The following is a 24,485-nucleotide window of genomic DNA, read 5'->3' as shown; positions in this document are numbered from 1 at the left end:
GGAAAATAATATTTTATCATGCTTACAGGGGACCAATTCAATTACATCTGATTCCTTCCAAGCCCACCTCAAAACCAAGTCTACTTCTTTGTCAGTGGGAGGGACCACTCAAGTAGTAGACGGGCCAACCCCAAAAGCTTCAAGTAATACTGATTTCTCCCAGGAGGAGGCATCAGTGGACCATCTCTTTTCAGTCTGAAAAACTCATCATGGACAAAATAAGTAGTTAAACAGTTTAAGTGCGTCTGCAAGGGCATGTTTAACACTATTAAATAAGTAACCAGGTATATTGTCAAGTCCCATGGAGGAAGCATTTGTGGTCTTAGCACTTTCAGTAAATGATCTTCAGGGATAATTGGTAAAGTAAGGGATTCAGATATTTTACAGCATTGACAAGATGTCTCAAGGATGTAGCTGGCACTAAATTTGTTCACAATGATACTGGCAATCGCAGCTGGGTTAGAACAGAAGGTTCCATTATGTACATAATTCAGGTGTAATAGATTTCACTGTTAAAAAAACTGTGGTCTGTATTTAGCAGTGACTTGAATCTGACAACCTGTTCAAATGCAGCACTGGCTAGTGGCTCCTCCTGGCTAAGACACAAACTAGATATCCTGCTAAATAGTATGGACTGCTGAGATTCACAACAGAAAAGCAGCATCATTAAGAACTGAAACATGAGATTAATGGACTCTGCCCAAAATGGAATGCACTGGTATGCAACTGAACTAGGTGAGTATTAGCTTTACTCACTCTGTCAAATGATTACCTCACAGATGGTCAGTAGCAAGAACTAGAGTTGACAAGAAAGCACAGAAAAAACATTTGCTTTGTTAGAAGGAATCCTTAGCAGCTGGTTTAACTCCATTTGACCCACTGGGTACATGTGAAGAGCTGCAACATGACAAAATATTAAAATAAACAATAAATAATTACAATAAAAAACGGTGACTTAATTAGAATAAAAATTATAAACAGCTGTACGCTTAACTTACTGTTGTAGTTCTATTTCTGGTTGTGCCCTAACAGTTTTACCAAACATTTCTACCTATACCCTGTATTATCCTTATGTGTATATGCAAAGTTATGTTTCGTTTCACTTGTAGCTTTCAATTCAAGACAGAAAATGATTTAGTATCACTCTACTAGGCACATAAAAAGACAGACAAAAACTACAACTAGCAATATAGCTATCAATTAATTTATACATCTATACCTATCTGTATGTGTGTGTATGTATACGCATACAAATACACACACACACACGCTGCATTATATCAACCGTGTATGTTTCTATTAGTTTTTTAGGTTAATTTTGCATGTACCGGAGCTATTTCAAATCACATGCGTACTGGAGTGTTGACATCAGCATTTTGATTTTGATGTTGACGTTTTGCCAGTCAGAGTTGGGTATACTCCATTCTAAGTAGTACAACAGATTTTATATATATATAAAACTAGATATAGATGACAGCCAAGTACAGGACTCACAGTATGCTGATGACCTGGGCTGTGGCTGAAGGAAACGAGGACCTGACAACTGCACAATCGACAAATAAAATAGAACAGCAGGTTAACTGACAATTAAGTAAACCCAAACAGTGAAAGGGGAAATACCCACTTATTCCAAATATAACTCGTGTTTTCTGGAGAAACAGTAATTACTTTACCAGAACAATAAGTATAATCGTTCTCTCTCATATGAAAGATGAAAAACAGAAAAAAAGTTACAATCAACATTTCAGGAAGGCCATTATATCCAAGCATTCTATTGCAACAGAGAAAAACAAATACAATGCATGACCAGTAAGACCCATCAAAGTCAAGTCTCTCTTTTCAAGGGCATGCCATGAGTGGTACAGAGTTCTACAGTACACAAATGGAGATCAAGAGACTTGAGTTCTGGACTAAAGAATAAAAACTGCTAGCAACTCTGCTTTAAAAAAAAAAAAAAACTTGTTAGTGTTAACCCGATATTTTTAATAAACCCTGCTAGAATAAAAGAAAAAGAATAAAATCATATGCACATACCTCTCAACTGTCCAGATGCCTCATATTTCTTGGTGCGTTTCTCATAAAATTTTGTTTTTCTGGCAAATCATGAAGTATTACAGTAAAAAATAATGACAAACATTTGAGGCTCGGGCTTCATACCCTTCAGAAAATTCATACTAATGCAAAATATGTTGTTCTATCAACTTTCTAAGTTTGTAAGAGAAATATGTAAAAACTGTCGCCATTTTGGCTTTGCTCAGATTTCTTGCTCTAAGAGGTTGAGAGGTATGCAGTGTGCAATCCACTATTAACATTTACACAGGTATTAGAAGGTCTACCTACATGCAATAGGCAAATAAGTGTATATTGCTAAATATTTCAAGTACAACTTGAACTGACACGGTTACATGAATCAGTAATATGCACACTAAAGACTACCAGCTGTGTACACATCTCAATATTAGTAGCTGACTTGTATAGCCACTCAGCTTTAACACTGTGCTTCGCTGTCAGACAATAAGTACCAGAAAAAAAATGGCAAAGCAATTATCTGCACTTACAAGGAAATGTAGTGATGTCATCTTTGAAGAGACTCTGTGTCTCTCCAGTTTTGGCCATAAATCTGGTGAGTGCTCTCTCAACATCTCGCCTCTGAGACGCTGCTTTCTCCCTCAATATCTGGTAATCAGAAACTGGTTCTGGGTAAGTCTAATGGGGATGAAATTATGCAGAGTCAAAACACCAGCAACTCAGACTGACACTGATGAACAGGACCAGAGACAGACACAATTAAATTTACAGTGCACTTCTTAAGAATCTGACATGAAAAGGAAAGACAGTACTACTTGAACTTTGTCCTTTCTTCATTCCTTTAGTATGCTTACGATTGCAGCTTAGTAAAGATGACCCAGTATTGGAAAGAGGGGAATAAGGCAATCGCTGCTGCTACAACTACAGCAACTAATATGAACATCAATGTTAATGGCAAGCTTGTGCTTTTAAATCAGGGCCTTCAATTTTAAAAGAGCTCCCTCATGTAAAATAAAGTAATCAGGGTTATTCGGTATTCCATGTAAAATCCTACAGATCCCAGATCACATGTTGCAAAAATTTAAGTAAATAGGACTGATGAAGTTTTTTCACCCACCCATACCCACTGCCGTGACCATTACTTTCACCATAATAGGTTCATAGGTTGGTACTAGGCAATCGGCCCTAGGGCCTATACAAGCCTAGTCATAACAATTCCCTGGATATTTCTTCTCGGATATTTCTTCCCACAATATTTACTTCCCTGGACCCCCGAATAGCAGGGTGACTGACATAATCCCCGAGGTGAATTTCTTATCTCCCATCCAATTGTTAAGGTTCCTTTTGAAGAAGGCACTCTGCTTGACATGTATGGTCAGTCTATTCCAGAGTATGAGGAGTCTCTGGGTCAGGAACCTATCCCTCCAGCATGTTTTGTTCATTGTGATGACAAGGTTTAGATCTCTGGTGCATGCGGCTCTGAGGGATTGGGATTTCTTTAAGTGGAGCATGCCCAACAGCTCAGGGTTTGACATGGCCTTGTATGTTAAGCAGAGATCACCTCTGAGTAGACGATATGCCACAGAGTATAGCTGGAGTTTTTTTTTTTAGACCGTCAGCACAGGGCATCTGCTTTAGGCCTGTGATTCTTTTACTGAGGTATTTCTGTGGCCCTTCCAGCTGTTGCAGATGTCTTGTGAGGTACATTCCAAACGAGGCATTGTACTCTTTAATGGGTCTAATGAGGGATGAGTACAGTGGGACAATGACCTTTTTTCTGGATGAAAAGCCCTTAGTGATGAGGTGTGCCACATAGAAGGATTTCCTGACTGTGGTGGTGATGTGGCTATCAAAGGTGAGACCACTCTCCACCTGTGTCCCTAAGTCTCTCATCACACTTTTGGTGTTTAGTGTACTGCCACCTATGTGGTAATTCATGGGTACATGTTTTTTCCCAAAGGGGATAACTATACATTTCTTGGCATTAAGCTTGAGCCCATGGCTCTGGCACAAAGCATCTGCTTCTGTAACGCCGTTTTGTAGAATATCCACATCATTTGGGGATTCAATAAGGGTTCCCAGTTTGGAGTCATTTGCGAACTTTGTTAGCCAGAGTCCCTTAGTTTTGGCCTGTACTTCAGAGAAGTACATGCTAAACAAGAGTGGTTCCTGGACTGAACCCTGAAGTACTCCACTTGTCACCTGTATGGAGCTGGATTTGGAGTCGGCTACTTTTACAGTATGGATTCCGTCAGTAAGCCAGTTGGCAACCCATCAAGTGATGTAGGGATTTATGCCCAGCTTAGTAAGTTTATCTAGGATTCCAGAGGGGGGGGGACCTTGGCGAGGTTCAGATAGGCTGTGTGGACCTCCTTACCCTTGTCCACAGCTCAGGAAACGGATTCGAAAAAGTCCATCAGGTTCAGGAGACAAGATCGGCCCTTCACGAACCCAAACTGGATGGGGTCCAGTGTTTGAAGGTTGCCAATGTCTTATAAGTTCCATTATAATGCGTTCCATGCCCTTGCAGATCAGGCTCGTCAGACTGATGGGAAGGTAGTTACTGGGATCCAAGGTGGATCCCCCTTTGTGGAGTGGTATAACTGTAGTGGGCAAGAAACCTGAGGTGAGGCTATTATTAAACATGACACTTAGGTGAGGTGCCAGCTCATTTTGTAGTTCATGCAGTACACAGCCTGGGATGTCATCTGGTCCCATGGATGCTGTATTCTTAGCTTTGGAGAGTGCGGTTTCTACCTGTGTGGCCGTGATTACCGGAATTTGGCAATCTTCTGGTATATAGATGGGCCCTTTAGGGGGTGAGGGGGGTGAAGTTGGCACTAAATCGATCTGCCAGGATATTGGCAATACCCTTGGGATCATTATATTTAATGCCATTCTGTTGTAGCTCAGAGCAGATCTGTGCATTGCCATTTAGATTCTTGACATAACTATAGAATGTCTTGTGGTTGTCTTTGGAATCTTTAGCAATTTTATTTTAGTAACTTGCTTTGGAGGATTTTATGAGGGATCTCAGCTTCTTACTGAGGCTGGTAAGGGAGTTTTTTGCATCCTGGTATTTTCCTTTCTTCTGCAACAGTTTCTTCCTTCTGTTGTACAGTTTGTTTACGGCAGGGGACCACCAGATTGGCTTCCTATTTTTGGAGGAGAGCATCTTGGTTCTATTTGGGAAGGCGCAATTCATGCACGAGTGGATGTGCTCGTACAGTGCCTTAGTGTAGGAATCAGCAGTCGAACTTTCAGCTCCCGTCTGTATGAGTGTCATGAAGTTTGTCACTTCTGACTTGAGTAGCATGAATTTGGCTTTGGAGAAGTTTTTTACAGAGGTGATTAGCTTATGGTCAGACCTGACCAATGAGGGGGTGACCACTGGTGTGGAGCATCTATCTCCCATGTTGGTAGTGACCAGGTCTAGGATATTGGAGCCCCTGGTGGGACAATGGATTAGCTGATCCAGTGCATTGGAATTTATGAATTCCAAGAACCGTTAGGAAAAGGTGTTTGTACCAAAGTAGTTTTCCTCGGCTAATGGCAGGGTAGTTGAAATCACCCAGTACTAGAGTGTTTGGTTGTATCTTAATATTTTCCAGTACGTTTGGAAAGGTGTAGTGAGAATCTTGGGGCATGGTGGGGGATCTGTAGCAAGCTACAATTTGGATTGTAGTCTTACCTAGTGTTAGTTGCACCTGGAGAATTTCAGATGCATTGTGTTGGGCAACTAGCCTGGAGGTGTGAATATCCTTGGTGAATATGGACACTCCTCCACCTTTAGTGTTTCGGTCTTGGTTTGGTGGCCGAAAAGTGTGGTAAGAGTTGTAGCCTGGTATTGCAGGGGTGCTCTCTGAAGCCTTGAACCAGGTCTCAGTTACTGCACAGATATCGATGTTCTCCATTTTTAGGAGTGCCTCGAGAGAGTGCATTTTGAGGTTTAGACTTCTAGCAGTGAGTAGAATTACCTTCCGATTTTGCATGCTTGTATCTGTTATGGTGGTGGCTTTGTTCTTTGAACCTTGCCTAAAAAAGGCACTCTAGGGGTGGCAACAGCTTTAGCCAGTAACCTGAATTCCAGGGGTGACAGGTGCAGACCATCCCTGGCAAGGCATCGTGGGTTGCTGATCATGTCGTCCCAGGCAGACAGATACTGAATACCCTTTGAATGACACCAGACGTTTAGCCAGCTGAAGTCAATAATTTTGTCCTTATACTGTGGTATCATTCTGGCGGAAGGCAGGATGCTACTCAGGGCTAAGGTCATACCTGCCTGGGCCACATGATCCGAGAGCTCTTCCATGTCTCTCCATGTAGTCCAGAGAGGTACTTCTCAAGGGGCTAAGACTTATTTGCAAGGATCAATGCATGAAATCTCTCAGTAAAGATGTTTCTGTAAAATATGATAACAAGCAATAACCAGCTAAGGATCTTTCCAAAGTAAATGGACTATCAGCATACAGTATGCAGATCACAACAAACTTCCACACACCTAAGGCAGAGTGAAGCTGCAATATCTCATATTTTGCAATGTCTTTCAGCATTTAAAACCATTTTGCTATAATTTTCCTCAAATCAGCATGGTGAGCTGCAGTGTATGAAAAAAAAATACAAGGCACCAAACTGTTTATGAGATCAAAATAAAATATACTGCTGAAGTGACAAATACAGTAAACAAAAGTATGATACAGAAGTATATAATTAGAACAAATGAAGGGATCATGTTTTCAATTTTGCAGAGCATAGTAAAATGAATTACTAACATGTTGTAGAAATAATATTAAGAAATAACACTGACATTTTAAGAAAAGCAGATGATGTTTTATTTTCTCTAATAACCAACAACAATTTTATTTTTCTATTTGCAAATAGGGAAGCATCATTTCAGAACTGTCATACTATCAGTTTGAAAGGACACTTAATTAGCAGTCTGAACTTTTGACTTTTTATGCCCAATATTAACCGGTTCAACTTTTCTGTTAATTACAAAGATGTCGCTTAATTTTAATTGGATTATTCATAATTTAAAATGACAAACACTTTTTTTTTTTTTTTACATCAAATGTTCTTAACATTTTGAACAGTTTGTCTTAAGATAAGCTTTGTCTAAAATAACAAAAGGTGTGATACAGTCTAGAAGTGCATGTTTAGTAAAACAATATATGACAACACATTTGGCCTTGCAGAAATGCTGAATTTCCATCTAAGACAATTTACAGAGTACATATGTAAGCATGTACAGTTATTAAAGAAATCAGGACACTCAATCTCTACTGTGCGAACCACAAACAAACATTACTTATAAGCAAGCTTAAACAAATAGCCTTGTATAGTGTTACTCAGTGCACATTAATTTCTCTAGCTCTAATAGTCCTTGGTCTTGGAATTTGTGCCATCACAAATAAGGCTTTGTAGCCTTTCTGCTATCTGAAGCAGAGACAAAGAAACAGTATGACTGCAATTGCTATAAAGAATTCAGTCTGAGGTTACAAAACTGTAAGCAATAAAGAACACACAGTACAGTTTTTGATAAACTATCTGTATCAACTTATCCTGTGTCATGGGATATGCAACTCTAACAATTCAAATGTGTTAAAAAATTACTTAAGTAATTATGAGATTTGAAAACACAATTCCACTACTCACAGTACTGTATGTGACGGACCAAAATGTACAGAATTCAAAAGGCAGTTTAACAATTCTTTGAAATACTCTTAAAAATGTACATATAGGTTAAGATATGCTACACTCCACAAGAAACAGACACAATGGTATGCAGCTTAAGAATAACAAATATATAAATTCAACTTACTGGAGTTCTGATGTATGAATGCGGGTCAGGGAATTCTGGGAAATGACTTGGGATATGTGCTGGATGTGGCTTACTCTGTCCAGCACTGAGAGCCTTTGGAGTTACAGGAGGGTTTGTCACCGGAGCTGAAAATAAAGATAAAATATAAATGCATCCAAAAAGATGGTGTCAGTAATTAAGGGGATCAAATGACACACACATTTACTTAAATACCTGTTTAAATAAAGAAAATTAAATGCATAATTACCCAAAAACGTTACAATCCTGATGGAACTTGATAATCTCTACCTAGTTATGTGCCCAACATGAAAGTTGCATCCTAAACACTCTACAGACACGAGAGTAGACATTCACTGCAAAACATTATCAAACACAGAATGTTGCAACTCAAGTCTAAAAAATACACCAGTCTGAATGTATACAGTTAAAGGAATGCTCTTTTACCTCATTACACTGGGTTCAAGGAGAGATCACTGTGGGCAAAGTATCTGTGAGGCAGATTCCAGGGCCTGCTCGCCTATCCAATAAGAGAGGATGATGGCTAGCACAGTGGTCATCAGTTCCTAGCGGAAAAGATCACTCAGCTATACAGCACAAGTATTCTGAAACTGTGACACAGAGAACATGTGCCTTAAAGACAACAGTGAAAGCCAAAACCACTTTGGACAGGGAAAAAATAGTAGTCAATGAAAAGGTCTTCTGAATTTAAAAATTTTTTTTTTTTTTTGCAAGAATGAATCAAAATTGATACCTATGGCAAAGACAGCCACAAAATTAGATAAAAAGGTGTACTCCTCCATTTTGACACAAGGTGGTACTGTGGAACTAAGAGTAGTCAAGTCACCATTAAATGATACATAACAAAAAAAATAGTCACTGGGTTTATACTCTTGCATATTATATTACCTTAATTCAGGCTAGAACCAGTGGTGTTTTAGGGGGAAAAAAGTATAAGCATCTTTCTCTGCTTTGTACTACTTTGAGTGAATCAGACAAGATAGGCTGCCCTGTTTTGCAGAAGGTGTCTACTCTTACCTATGTAGAATGCTGTTTAAGACATAACTTTCATGTTAGGCACCAGTGACTAACGGAACTTGCTGGCAAAATAGATTTGTATCCCAAAAGCCACATCATCTATGGAATAAACTTCCCAGTTTCGTAAAACAAAGTCCATCCCCCACGCTCTTCAAAATAATTGGATAAATGGATGGGGAACCATAAATTCACTCCCAGGGTATTACTATGTCCATTATGGACAGAGGCAGTCTGTAAATTGACTCAGGGCTCCAACCCCCAAAGACCCACTATCCTGATACTACCCCAGTCCATACTTGGGGAATTAAGATATAACACCGTCACATCCTCTGTGCCATTGGTCTAGTAATCACCTACGAATTATGCAGGAATTACCAGGTTTCATCTGAACTGGGGAGAGTATGTAAATTAAGTAACTTTTTCCTATTAACCACACAATTATCATCTGCAGCAGTGATGAAAAACATAATGAGAACAGCTAACAGGAATAAGTTTTCCCAGACAACACAAGATAAACAGTTAAACAGAGTTTTTCTATACAAACATCAGATAGGTCATGAAGACAGGCAATACATTTCTGAACACATAGATAAATAAAAATTCTACAGAAGAGTATAAAAGATATAAAATACATCCGCTAGAAAGCTACATATTTTTAAATGCAGGGCAGTTCTGTGATGTCATTTTCAGAGCAGTATGTTCAGTGCTCTCTTCTAGGGGAAATAACACAATTTATACCTTAAAACACTTAACAAAACATTAACTTAATAACCAAGTACATAGAATGGATAATATAAATAAAATCAATGTTACAGAAATAAGAAACCAACTCTTCAGTGTAGCTCTATTTATTTTACAGGATCACCAAAAGTGCTGTCCTGTCAAAACGTTCCAGACTGACTCTCTGGAGTTGTATCAGACTTGTATGACGCAGTTTTTTAAACAGTTTTGTTTTCTTTTTTTTTTTCCATAGGTAAGTATTAGGCTAGCTGCCCCATTTTTTGGGACATTTAAAACCTAGCCAATTTCCCCTTAATAAGAATCAAACTTTCTACCTTTTGTCTGTGAGGTAAAGACATTAAACATTATGCCAACCCTGAACCCCAACAATTTTTACAGATATGAATTCTGATGTTCTGGGAGTTCTGAAAGAGAAAATAAACTGCTTTTAGAGAATGGGTGACCTGTAGATTGGCACCCTGATTGGAGAATGAACATTCTCCAGCAGGGTGTTAATCTACAGGTAACGCCTGCTGAAAAATGGTCCACCACTTCATTGCAGCATATTAAGCTGCTGTGGAGCTTGGACTGAAAGTAATCTAACGGTCACCACTATTTTACTTTACATTATTTTATTTAATTTTACGCTCACTAAGAAACTATTTTGCTGTTTAGCAAGTGTAAAATAAAAAAAAAGAAAGTGTGTGTGTTTATGTCTGTGTATCAGAGTGTATGTGTGCATGAGAGCGAGAGATCGATCTTGCTATTTTACACTTGCTGAGCAGTGCTTTCCTCTTTAGTGACTGTAAGAAATAAATGAAACAGAAAAAAGTGTGTGTGTGAGAAGAGTGAGAGTAACAGAGTTAGCACTGGCACAGCAAAGAGGTTTGCGTACCTCTCGACCTCTTAGCTCAAGATATCTGGATAAAGCCTAAAATAAAGGGGAAACAAAGGCTCAAAATAAGGAAAAGATTTTAAATACTGCTCTTAAAAAATTACAACGTTGCTTAAATAACAGGGTTTGTGTTAGTATGAAATTTCACAAGGAGATAAAGTCTGAAACTCAAATGCAAGTCATTATGTAGTGACTTCAATCCCCAATGACTGGCTACAAACTGCACATTTTAGGAGTAAGGGCCAAAAAATAAAGTAAATATCTGATTTTGTTTTAAATGCTATACTTTGGATGTAAAACACTTCAACACCATTTGCATATACTACAGCAAGGCTGAAACATTAAGCGGAGGAACTATTTTACATCAAAAATATATTTAAAAAAATATATAATAAAAGAAATTTATAAATAAGTAAATCACAAAACTTTAATAGGCAGCCCATTCTCTAAGTGCAATAATGCCCTCCAGGGCATGTGTAACTGTGTACATAACGCCCTTGCAGGTGTCAGGCCTCAACATCCCTAGACAGGAGTTATTTACACAGTAACACACCCTGTTGAGAATTATTCATTGCTTAAAAAGATGGGATACACTTTTCAACTGCCTAACCCCATGAAGGTGATCAGTTAGCCACCTGCATACATACAGGCCAACATGTCAAACCCCTAGTTTCTGTCGTCTGCCATAGTGCCAGCACCATGTCCAAGAAATTCTACAGCTAACTGCATCTCCTAGGCCAGCTTAACAAACAATGCATTTCTACCACTAGTTCTTAAATCCCTGCAATGAACTTCTCTTAAACAAACTTTGCTTCCCTTTTTATCATTTAACAACTCTAGTGCCAGGTCCATCTCATAAGTGTCAAAATGGAAGAATTAAAAAAGTTTTACGGCAAATACAAATCATATTAAAAAGGTAGAATAACAAACTACTGATAGAAATTAGGAAAAAGTGACTGGAAACAGTAACAGTCATTCTCTGACGAATATCTTCCAAAGTTATAGAGCAGTCTGTCACTTCTGATTCCATCAAAGCACTACAAGACAGGAAAAACGTTTCCCCCTCCCTCAAAATGCCACTGATTCAAATCTGAATTCAAACAGCCAGTTAAACAAATGCCGTAATTTTTTCAGACTCTGTTCATTACCAACATCATGGAGGCCATGAAGAACAGCTCTCTCTGCACGTCATTAAATCTTCTATTTCTTTTTTTTTTTTTTTTACGTTATCACCAAACTTCAGATTGTCCTAGTATGTCTGTTGCCCTTAAGATCTGATCAGTTTACACTCTATGAACTTTAAGTGAACCTATGCCATTTTGAAATTCCACATACAAAGAAGTGCTGTGACCAGCTTTTGTCATTCATACATTTCTGGCTATTACAGAAGCTGTGTTTTTTCGCCAGATCTCTGAAATCATAAAGAACCAGGAAAAAACACCAATCACAGTTTCATCATTCTCTCTCCATCTATCCAAAGCTAATACTCCTTATAACAGCCTGAGTAAACCCAACCTTTCTCACATTCCTAATTATTTTACTTCTCAATCTTAAATTTAACAACTTTCAAAGTTGCTCTACTACTAACATACCATACTATATTTCATTATCAACCCCTTATCCCTCCTTTCTAATCTTTCCATAATTGAGCTCTCTTTTCACTATTTTAATTGTTAGAAATCTCAGGTAATATATTTTCTTTTGCACCATCACATCAAACTTTGCTATATGCAAGCCTGTGTCCATTTCTAATGAATGTTCAACACTGTATACATCTATGCAAACTATACATGCTCTGTTTCTAAATGATTTTTATGTAAGCTATTGAAAAACATTTTCTCATGTTATGTAAATTTCCCTATATTTTGTATTTCTTCTGATATCATGTAACTGTATTTTATGTATATGTTAAAAAAAAGAAGTTATGTACTAACCATAACATTCCATGTGTGTTGTCCATCTCGCTCGCCTTCATTCTTAGCAGGTTGGGTTCAGAACCGATCATGGGTTCCGAATCGGCCTTATACTAAGCCCGAGAACTTCCACTAGCACGTGGCTGAAAAACTATCGCATGATGCACTATGAAAGATCCCCAGATCTGGTTTGCAGAAAAACTAAATAAAGGCCACTGAATACTTAATATAGCAATGAAGAATGTCAGAGGACATCAGTAGCCAACTGCATCAACTCAGTCTTCCAGGAAAGAAAAGGTGGGGAAGGAGGATGGGATATAAGAAAGAAGGCGAGATGGACAACACACATGGGACGTTATGGTGAGTACATAACTTCTTTATAAGACACTGTCCTATCTCGCCTTCATTCTTAGCGGATTAGGACAGTGTCCCTAGCACCATCTTTCTTGGGTGGCTCAAGGGAGATTATTCTTCAGAGCAGTGGACCCAAAGGAGGCTCTATTCCTGGAGGCCAAATTAACTTTGTAATGAGTGATAAAGGTATGAGGCCTTGCCCATGTTGCTGCAGCACAAATGGTGTCAATAAGTAGTCTCGTCGAAAAGGAGAAGAGGATGCAATGGCTCTTGTAGAATGACCTCTTAATTTATGGGAAAGTTCTTTTTCTTTAGATTGGCAAGTAAAGGTAATACAATCTGATAGCCACTTTGAAAGTGTGACTTTGACACAGGAACACCCTTGAGTCTGAAAAGGATACAAATAAAGTACAGTTGTGTACACTTACCATAAATGTAGATGTTAGAGAGTATTCACTGTTGCAGTCATTACATTTGGGTAATCCTGCTGGCAGGTTGCCTCAGCCGGCCTGAATTCCAAAGTCTTGGGTCCTGCGTTGGCTGCTGTCGCCCCTTCCCTGACGTCAGGGGTATAAAAGAAGCAGCCAATGCCATTTTCTTCAGTTTTTCTTGCCCCAGATGTCAGGTGCCCCCAAAAAGGGTAGCCAAACTTTATACATATATATATATATATATATATATATATATATATATATATATATATATTCAGAAATGCACCAATATAAATTTTTTACCTTCATCTATAAGCAAATACACCACATAGGTAGTATAAATCAGAGAAGGAAAGATAAGATCCAAAAGAAAAAAGGGGGAAGGCGGGTGGGTAACCTGGACTGCAACAGTGAAGACACTCGAACATCTACATTTATGGTAAGTGTACACAACTGTACTATGTTCTTCGTGTTTCACTGTTGCAGTCATTACATTTGGGTAGAGTCCCAAAGCTATGGTTGGGAGGTTGGAACTCGACAGCAGTAGGAGCGGCTATGAGGCCCTGCAGAACTACAGTGGCAAAGCCTGCCCTGGATTTAGAGTAGAGTGGCAGATAATGCTTTGTAAAGGTGTGCACTGAACTCCAAGTAGCTGCCTCTAAAATGTCTCTGGTTGGTACTCCCCCGAGAAAGGCTGCTGAGGTGGCTGCAGCTCTGGTGGAATGAGGCCTAATGCCCTTAGGCACTGGCTTGCCGTGGTGTAAGTAGCAGAAACGAATGCAGTGGCCTAACCACTTAGAAATAGTCTGCTTTGATATAGGCTTTCCTTGTGATCCTGCAGCATATGCCACTAGTAATTGCTCTGTCTTCCTGAAAGCTTTGGTTCTGCCCAAGTAGAATCTAAGCTGTGTACGTCCAAAGAATGCAGAATTCTCTCCCCCTTGTTCTGTGGATTTGGGTAAAAGGTTGGCAGATGGATGGCTTGGTTCAGAGCCACACTGGACACTACTTTAAGCATAAATGTTGGGTTTGTCCTCAGGTAGACCCTGTCTGGATGAAAAATGATGAAAGGTTCCACAGCCATGAGCGCCTGTAGCTCTGAAACTCGTCTTGCAGAAGTAATTGCTAAGAGCAGAGCTGTTTTCCAAGATAAAAACTTCATATCAGCAGTAGCAGCTGGCTCAAAAGGAAGCAGGGTGAGCTTTTCCAAAACAGAGTTGAGGTCCCATGCAGGTATTGGTAGTCTCCTTGGGGGCCTTAAATTTTTGGCTCCTCTGAGGTACTGCCTTAATAAAGGGTGAGAAAAAAGTGGTGGCTCTGTATTGTAATGAGCCGAAATGGCAGAGGCATGAATTTTAACTGAGGAAAAAAATAGGCCTTTGTCCAGCATCTCAGTTAAGTATTGCAAAATCTGAGGAATATTTGGTACCGCTGTATCAGTTCCTTGTGCCTGGTTCCAGGCACAGAATCTCTTCCATTTTCCAGCATACGACTTTCTAGTACTAGGCCTTCTGGCTTCCAGAATGACATCCATCACAGCTTTACTGAGAGGTGTTTTTTGTATGACTACATTATCCGCCATGCTGCCAAGTTTAATGTCCTGAGTTGGCTGTGCATGATCTGATTGTTTTGCTGGGACAGTAGTTGAGGTATTTGAGGTAAGGTTCAAGCTGGGTATAGAGATAAGTTTCTTAGTATTGGATACCAGTACTGGAGTGGCCAGTCTGGGGCAATCAGTATCATCTTTGGCTTCTCCTCTCTGACCATTAGGAGCAACTTGGGGAGGAGAGGCAGTGGAGGAAAGGCATATACTGATAGGTTTTTCCAACTGAAAGATAGGGCGTCCACTTTCCATGCTTGTCTGTGATAAGTCCTTATGCAGAATCTTTTTAGTTGGTAATTGAGAGGGGAGGCAAATAGATCTATGTCCGGGCATCCCCATTTCCTTGTTATCATGCTGAAGACTTGTGGATCCAGCTTCCACTCGTGGGGATCCATGATGTTTCTGCTTAGTTTGTCTGTCAGAGTATTTTCCTTTCCTGGCAGGAATTGTGCCTGCAGATGTACTTGGTAAGTCAAAGCTGTGTCCCACAAGGTCATGGCTAGTCTGCAAAGGGGGTAAGAATGTGTGCCCCCCTGCTTGTTTATATACCACATGACCGTGGTGTTGTATGTCTTTATCAGTAGTTGTCCCAGATGAAGTAGGTCCTTGAAGGCTGTCAGGGCATTTTGAACAGCTAACAACTCTTTTTGATTGATATGTAGATGCATTTGGTTTGAGGACCATGTGCCCTGAATGCATCTTCCTGCCATGTGGGCTCCCCAGGCATAGTCTGATGCATCCGTTGTTAGTGTCTGCCTGGCTGGAGGTAATGTGAACGGCTGTCCCTTGTTCTGGTGACAAGCCTTTGCCCACCATTGAAACTCCTGCTGCAGGCAGGGAATGAGAGTAATGACTGTTTCCAGCCTGTGGCAATGTTGAGTCCAAACACTTTTTAGGTACAAATGAAGTTTCCTCATATGCAGTCTTGCATATGGAATTAGTAGGATGCAGGATGCCATGAAGCTCAAAGCCTGCAGAATTTTTCTTGCAGATAACTGGGCCTTTGTTGCCAACATTTTGAAATAGGTAGTCAGTTGCCTTTGTTTGTCTGGCGTGAGATAAGCCATCTGGGCAGTTGTATTCAAGCTTGCATCCAGGAATGTTCTCTCTTGTGAGGGTACTAGTTTTGATTTCTTTTTGTTGACTGTGTACCCTAGGCATGTTAGAAGTCTTTTCACAAACGCCAGATGTTGTAGAAGAATGTCCTTGTTCATTGCTTGAATGAGACAGTTGTCCAAGTAAGCATATATTTGTATTCCCCTACTGGTGCCAGGCACTTTGTAAAGACCCTGGGCACAGTAGATAAGCCAAAGGGCAGTGCAGAGAATTGGTAATGCATTGAACCAGCCTTGAATCTTAGGTATCTTCTGCATGATTGTCTGATTGGAACATGCAGGTATGCCTCTTTTAGGTCTAAAGTCACAAGCCAAGCATTCTTGCCCAGCATGGGCAGAAGCTGCTGCAAAGTCAACATTTTGAATTTTGGAATATCCAGGAAAGTGTTCAGAATAGATGGGTCCAGTATCGGCCTCCAGGCCTTGTCCTTTCTGGGTACCAAGAACAGTCTTGAGTAAAATCCTTGTCCCTGCTCTTGCTCTGGTACTTGCTGAATGGCCCCCCATGTCCATGAGGGATGAGACTTGTTTTTGTGCCTCTGCCCATTGATTTTTTGGCAGATCTGGCCAGCTGTTTGCCTTTGGCAGAGTATGGAAATGGAACTTGTAGCCTTGTGATACTATGTTTAGAACCCATTTGTCTTGGGTTACGATGTGCCAATTTTGAACAAAAAGTGCCAACTTTCCCCCTAAGGGTGCTACCAGAAGATAAGTGCTTGGTGCAGGCAGGGTGAAGTCATTGGGACTGTTTTCTGTATGTTTGTGATCTATCTTCTCCAGCTTTGGAGGTAGAAGCACCCCACTGCTTGGGCCTATAAGAACCTTGTGCCTGGGATCTGCTCCTAGGGCGTCTGAATCTGCCCCTTTGAGGTTTGTTTGACATAGGAAAGGACCAATGTTTTGTAGGCCAGTGCCTACTAAACCTAGGTGGCTGTACTTGTAAAAAATCTTTGACAGTTTGCATAGATTTAGCTTTGTCCTCCATTTTTTTAACACCTCTTCTGCCTTAACACCAAAGTATCATGCTGTAAAGGTGCATCTAGTAATTTAACTTTAACATGATCAGGCAGATTTTGTTCCTTTAACCAAGCATGCCTCCTAATTACAGAACCCGTAACTGCGGCCCTGCAGGAGGCCTCCAAAGAATCAAAACCACATTGCAAAGTATGTTTTCCAATTTGTTCTGCTGCATACAATAAATCCTGCATTTCCTTGTTTTCTGCACATTCAGAATTTAACATTTTCTGTTTAAACAATCCCAGACATGTTGCTGATACTTAAGCATATGAAACTGACAGTTTAAGGCCCTTATAGCCAAAGTTGCAGATGTGTAAACCTTTTTTCCCAGTCTATCCAGTGCCCTTGAATCTCTGTCAGAGGGGGTTGGGTTGTTTGCAGTGGAAGCCTTAACTCCCTTTGGACATTGTGAAATAGTTTCTGGGTCAGCAGCAGGGTTTTTAAAAATAAATTTGAGAGTCAGGAACCCTGTAATATCTGTCAGGTTTAACAGGAGCTGGGGTAAGGAGTCAGGGGTCAGACTAGACTCCGAAAACACATCGTCTACAATGTCTAACACAGGTGGAATGGCTAGAGGTCTGTGCTGAGGTAGTAAAAGAAAATCCGTGAGCCTCTTTTTAGATTCTGAAAAATCTTGGCTCTCCCAGTGGAAATGCTCCCTCATGATATGAAAGGTTTCCCCAAAGGAGTAGTCCTCATGAGGATAGATTCTTCAGCATCAGAATCCTCATAGGGAAGAAGAGAATATTCCTGATCAGAAGGAATAGAAACCTGATCTGAAGATTCATAGTCAGTGTCTTGCCTAAGCCTCTTATCAGGAGAGGGATGGGAACCCCTGATCACGGTATTCAAGTCCTCGGCCGTTTTCAGCATCCGTTTTTTGGGCATAGAGGCCTGTCCATGTGGCTCTTGAGTTTGTTTCCTTGCTTTAGAAGGTGCTTTAGTCTTTGCCTTTGAAGCTGAAGTCGTTTTAATGTAAAGATGTTTAGGTCTGAATACACCCTCAGAAGCCAGTACCTGCTCAGCGGCTCCGGACCCACCTGAGGGATTAGCGTCCGCGGCTCCAATACCCTGAGTATCCAGCGGCATGGCCGACTCCACGTGGGAGTCGGTAGCGGCATGCAACTCTAAAGTAGCGTCCGTCAGGGGCTGCGAAAGCGCCTCACTGAGAACCGGCGACTGGCTTAGAAGTTTCATCGGTTTTGGGCCTCAGTTGTTTTTCTCTATCCTTTTCTTTGTATTTTTTGTAAACTCCGGCAGTCAGATGGCTATCAGACGACATTTCAGGATAATTAAACCGGCGTCCAAAAAAGTTTAAAGCTAAATCATACTGATGCTTAATACTGCGTTGGTTAAATCTAGCACAAAACCGACAACCAGTAACATTGAGATCAGGGCCTAGGCAAGGAATACAGTTAGAATGAAAGTCCTTATGAGGTATTTGCTTTCCACAAGAAATACAATTATTAACTTTTTCTGACATCAGTCTGGAGCAAGAAAAAAGTTTCCCCAACGGGGTACTTAGCTTTACTGAAGACTTTGGATCTGATACTCAAACACGAAAATCTCAGGAGTCGGAAGACCGCCACTTGCGAACTGCTTCGGGCACCGCACGGCACGAAAGACTGAAGAAAATGGCATCAGCTGCTTCTTTTATACCTCTGACGTCAGGAAGGGGCGACAGCAGCCGGCGCAAGGCCCAAGATTTTGGAATTCAGGCCGGCTGAGGGCAACCTGCCAGCAGGATTACCCAAATGTAATGACTGCAACAGTGAAACACGAAGAACATCTGGTTGGATTTTCTGAAATCTTTTGTCTTAAGTAAGCAGAAATGTAACTGTCTATGTACATCCAGTTGGTGCAGCATATATTCTGCTTTGTTGCCATAGTTTGGGAAAAAAAACAGGTAGTTCTATGGACTGATTCCAGATCAAATTCTGAGCATACTTTGAGTAAAAAGGGTAGGTTTGTTTGTAGGGATACTCTTTGTGGAAAAGCATGTAGTGGGGCTTTATGGACAAAGCTTGCAACACTGATACTCTTCTTGCAGAAGTAATAGTTATCAAGAGAATCGTTTTCCAAGTAAGATACCTGAGGTTGCAAGATGATGCAGACTGAAAAGGGGGAAGGATCAAACATGAGACAAAAGTTAAGTCCCATGGTGGTTGAGGAACCTTAATAGGTGGTCTTAATAAAGAAGTACCTTTAAGAAAGCCTTTGCAAAGTCTGTGGGACATTACATTAGGGCCCGATTCTCCCATATGGAAATTAGATATGCAGCCAGCTGGACCCAAACAGTAGCTACAGCTGCCCCTTCATTAAACAGTTTTGCTACAAATTCAAGAATAGAAGCTATTGGGGAAGAGAAGGGATCAATGTGATTATTCAAGGCCCATAAAAAGAATCTTTTCCATTTGCTTCTATATAAACCTTCCTGTCGAAGCTTTACGGGCGAGATCAAAATATGATTTAGAAAGGTTAGGGAGCCTGGCTATGGTTATAATTGGAGCAGCCAAGCTGTGAATTTGAGGGTTTGAAGGGAGGGGTGGAGCGTCTCTGATGCATGGGTCAGGAGGTCCGGAACTGAGTCCAGGATCCATGGCTCCTCCTAGAGAGGAGGCCACAGAAAAAGGAACCAGATTTGCATGCATGGGATGACAAGAATTAAGTTCCTTCTCGTGACTGGCTTTCTGAAGAACTTTTGGTATCAAAGGAAAGGGAGGAAAGGCACACAGGAGACCAGAGGGGCCAATCGTGAACAAGTGCATCCCTTAGTGACTCCCCGGAGGGGGGAACAGGGCAAAGTAGCTGCTGCATTTGGCGTTCATGGATGTGGCAAAAAGGTCGCAGGAAGGCTGTCCCTTTTCACGGAAAATCTCTTCCTCCATTTCCTCCTGTTTTAGGGACCACTCGTGAAGCTTCAAAATAGCTCTGCCGAGTCTGTCTGCAATCACTTTGGATTCCCCCGGGATGTGCATTGCTATCAGAAAGCGTTGGGAGGTGGTTGCCCAGTGCCATACTCTCAGGGGCTCCAACAAAGGGGATAAGATCCGATTCCTCCTTGTTTATGTACCATACAACTGACATACTGTCCCATCTGTACTGCAATCAGTCCTAGCGGAAGAAAGTCCTGGAATGCTTGCAATGCTAACAGCACAGCTCTCATCTCTAGGACACTGATGTGCAAATGGGCTTTGTGGTCCTGCCAAGGGCCTTGAACTGTCCTTCCCAGATAACGCCCCCCCCCCCCAATCTGGGAAGCGTCTGTGGTCACTGTGGCTAATGTCTGGAGGAAGAAAAGGACGACCTAATGTCACTCAAGTGGAGTAAGGCCACCAATGAAGGTCTTTTCTGCATGATTCAGTTATCAAAATTTGGTGGGACATGGGTAGTTCCTGCATGGACCACTGAGTGAATAGTAGCCACTGTGGTATTCTCATGTGCAGACGTGCTAATGGAATCAAGGTTATTGCAGCTGCCATGGTTTCCAATACTTTAAGAATTGTTTCTGCTTGCACTTTTCTCTTTGAAAGAAGGTTTCTGAGACTTGACGTCATAGGACATGAAGCCTTTCGGAGGGGAGTTTTGACATGCATCGAGATATGCTCCTATAAAAATGATATGCTGAGATGGCAAAAAGGCAGACTTTTCATAGTTTATTGTGATGCCTGGGTAACAGCAGTGATGTAAAGTGGTGTCTCTCGCTTTGGATAGTAGATGCTCGGTGGTGGTGGTTAGGAGCCAGTCTAGGTACGGAAACACTCTGAATCCTAGGCATCTCAAGTGAGCCACTACTACTGTCATACACCTGGTGAACACTCTGGGGGCTGTAGTGAGGTCAAAGGGCAGAGCTCGAAAAGTACAGTTTTGTACCTACCTTAAATGTAGATGTTGAGTGTTCACACTGCTGCAGTCATCACACACGGGTTATCCTGCCATCAGGCGGTCCCGCAGTCGGCCAGAGTTCCAAAGTCTTGATCCGGCGTTGGTTGCTGTCGCTTCTTCCCCGACGTCAGTGCGCCAGGGGTATATAATATGCATCAGACGCCATTTTCTTCAGTTTTTCTTGCCCCAGATGTCAGGTGTCCCCAAGTAGGTAGGCAGTAGATATTGCTAATCAAAAATATACATATAAAATAAAAACAATACCTTCAATTACCAGCAAATACACCTAAAAGGTTGTATAGGATAGAAAGGTATAGATAAGTCCAGCTAGTTCAGAGGGGATGGAGGGAGGGTAACCTGGACTGCAGCAGTGTGAACACTCCAACATCTACATTTATGGCAGGTACAAAACTGTACTATGTTCATCATGTTACACTGCTGCAGTCATCACACTTGGGTAGAATCCCAAAGCTAAGGTTGGGTGGCTGGTCTATAAAGAGTTAGGATTGGCTATGAGGCCCAGTGGCAAATCCTGTTCTGGATTTAGAGTAAAGAGGCAGGTGGTAATGCTTGGTAAAGGTGCGCACTGAACTCCAAGTTGCAGCCTCCAAAATGTCCTCCTCTGAGAAAGGCTGTTGAAGTGGCTGTTGCCATGGTAGAAAGTGGCCTAATGTTATTAGGGACTGATTTTCCATGCTGTGTGTAGCAGTACCGAATACAGTGTCCTATCCATTTGGCTATAGTGTGCTTTGAGATAGCCTTGCCCTGTGATCCTGCAGCATATGCTACAAACAGTTCAGTTTTCCTGAAAGCTTTTGTTTTGTCCAAGTAGAAGCGTAGCTGCCTGTGTATGTCCAAAGAATGCAGAAGTTTCTCCCCTTTATTCTGGGGGTTTGGATAAAAAGTTGGCAAATGGATGGTTTGGTTAAGAGCCACACTAGATACCACCTTTGGCATGAAGGTAGGGTTTGTCCTTAAAGATACCCTGTCCTGATGAAAAATTATGAAAGGTTCCACTGCCATTAATGCCTGTAGCTCTGGGACTCTTCGTGCTGAAGTTACTGCCAGGAGTAGAGCTGTTTTCCATGATAAAAATTTTAGATCGGCTGTATTGGCTGGCTCAAAAGATGGTAGGGTCAGTTTTTCCAAAACGAAATTGAGGTCCCAAGTTGGTGTTGGTGCTCTCCAGGGCGGTCTTATGTTTTTAGCCCCTCTGAGGTACTGCTTTAGCAAGGGATGAGAGAATAAAGGAGGATCCGTGTTGTAATGTGCTGAAATGGCAGAGGCGTGGATCTTAATTGATGAAAAGGATAGGCTTCTGTCCAGCATCTCAGTTAAGTATTGTAAAATCTGAGGAATGTTTGGAACAAGAGGGTCAAGGCTTTGAGCTTGGTTCCAGGAGCAGAATCTCTTCCATTTTTCTGAGTAAGCTTTCCTGGTGCTCGACCTCCTGGCCTCCAAAATGACATACATAACAGCTTTAGAGAGAGGTGTTGCCTGTTTGACTAAAGTATCTGCCATGCAGCCAGGTTTAGGGTTTTGAGCTGACCGTGCAGAATCTGATTGTTTTGTTGAGTTAGAAGGTGTGGAATTTGGGGCAAAATCCATGGTGGGCCCTCAGCCAAGTTTCTTAAGATAGGGTACCAGTGCTGGCGTGGCCAGTCTGGAGCAATCAGGATCATCTGTGGTTTTTCTTGTCTGGCTTTTAGGAATACCTTTGAAAGGAGAGGCAGTGCTGGGAAGGCATAAACTTTTAGGTTTTTCCAGATGAACAGAGTAGCATCCACTTTCCATGCTTGTTTGTGATAAGTCCTTGTGCAGAATTTTTGTAGTTGGCAATTCAGTGGGGAGGCAAAAAGATCTATGTCTGGGCATCCCCATTTTTGCGTTATCATGCTGAAGATTTGTGAATTCAATTTCCATTTGTGAGGGTCCATGATATTTCTGCTTAGGTCATCTGCCAGAGTATTTTTCTTTCCTGACAGGAATTGTGCTTGCAGGTGAACTTGGTACGTTAGAGCTGTGTTCCACAAGGTCATGGCTTGCCTGCATATGGGATAAGAATGAGTGCCCCCTTGCTTGTTTATGTACCACATTACTGTGGTGTTGTCTGTCTTTAGTAATAGTTGTCCTGGATGTAGAAGGTCCTTGAAAGCTGTTAGGGCATTTTGAACAGCCAACATCTCTTTTTGATTGATGTGAAGATGCATCTGGTCTGTGGTCCACTTGCCCTGAATGCATTTTCCTGCCATGTGTGCTCCCCAGGCGTAACCCGAAGCATCTGTTATAGTTTGCCTGGTTGTGGGTTGGGTAAACGGCTGACCCTTGTTTAGGTGACATGCCTTTGCCCATCATCGAAACTCCTGCTGTAGGCAGGGAATCATTGGTATTACTGCTTCTAAACTGTGAGAGTGTTGAGTCCAAACACTTTTTAGGTACCACTGTAATTTCCTCATATGCAGTCTGGCATATGGTATTAGTAGTATGGAGGATGCCATGAATCCCAGGGCCTGCAGAATTTTTCTTGCAGGGAGATGGGACTTTTTGCCAGTAATTGAAAATACTGAGTTAGTTGAACTTGTTTGTCTGGCGTGAGGTAAGCCATCTGGGCCGTTGTACTTAAGCTGGCACCCAGGAATATAATCTGTTGTGAGGGCACTAGTTTTGACTTCTTTTCATTTACCGTGTACCCTAGAGAAATTAGCAACTTTTTCACAAACGCCAGATGCTGTAGAAGAATGTCCTTTGTCTCTGCTTGAATGAGGCAGTCGTCCAGGTATGGATATATTTGAATTCCTTTTTGTCTGCAAAATGCAATTACTGGTGCCAGACACTTTGTGAAGACCCTGGGCGCAGTAGATAAGCCAAAGGGCAGTGCAGAGAATTGGTAGTGCATTGTACCAGCTTTGAACCCAAGGTATCTTCTGCAATTTTGTCTGATAGGGACATGCAGGTATGCCTCTGAGGTCCAGAGTAACAAAAGTACAGTTTTGTACCTACCATAAATGTAGATGTTCGAGTGCTAATACAGCTGCAGTCACAACAGGGTTCTCCTGCCGTCAGGTGGGTCCTCGGTCGGCCGAATTCCAAAGTCTAGGTCCAGCGTCGGTTGTCGTCACTTCTTCCCTGACGTCAGTGCGACAGGGGTACAAAAGAACCAGCCGACGCCATTTTCTTCAGTCTTTCTTGCCCCAGATGTCAGGTGCCTCCAGAAGGAAGGCAATACATAAAATAATATAATAATGCAATGCAATATAATCAAAAAACAGTAGTTGCAAGCAAATACACCATACCCCTAGAGGGGAAGGAGGGAGGGAAACCTGGACTGCAGCTGTATTAGCACTCGAACATCTACATTTATGGTAGGTACAAAACTGTACTATGTTCATCGTGCATACAGCTGCAGTCATAACAGATGGGTAGAATCCCAAAGCTAAGAAAGGGGTGGTAGGCACTAGGTGGAGCTAGGAGGAGCCAAAATGCCCTGCAAGACTGCAGTGGCAAAGCCTGCTCTAGACTTGGAGTATAATGGTAGGTTGTAGTGCTTAGAGAAGGTATGCACAGAACTCCAAGTGGCTGCTTCTAAAATATCCTTGGTATGAACTCCTCTGAGGAAGGCTGCAGAGGTGGCTGTTGCCCTGGTGGAATGAGTTCTAATGCCTGTAGGT

At 41.5% G+C, this 24,485-nt stretch overlaps 1 protein-coding gene across 1 annotated transcript in view; it reads right to left on the bottom strand.

Moving 5' to 3' along the window:
- Nucleotides 1-24,485, bottom strand: part of TAF8 (TATA-box binding protein associated factor 8) — a 340,724-nt gene that overhangs the window by 105,750 nt on the left and 210,489 nt on the right. Inside the window, exons 4-5 of the mRNA XM_044076205.1 lie at nucleotides 7,850-7,974; nucleotides 2,559-2,706 (exon numbers count right to left, since the gene is read on the bottom strand). Of these exons, the coding sequence (XP_043932140.1) occupies nucleotides 2,559-2,706; nucleotides 7,850-7,974 (273 nt within the window). The remainder of the gene's footprint in view (nucleotides 1-2,558; nucleotides 2,707-7,849; nucleotides 7,975-24,485) is intronic.

This window comes from Protopterus annectens, chromosome 7.part0 (assembly GCF_019279795.1).
Source record: "Protopterus annectens isolate FY-2018-M chromosome 7.part0, PAN1.0, whole genome shotgun sequence".
In the NCBI taxonomy this organism is placed as follows: Eukaryota; Metazoa; Chordata; order Ceratodontiformes; family Protopteridae; genus Protopterus; species Protopterus annectens.
This window is presented reverse-complemented; position numbering and strand designations above follow the sequence as displayed.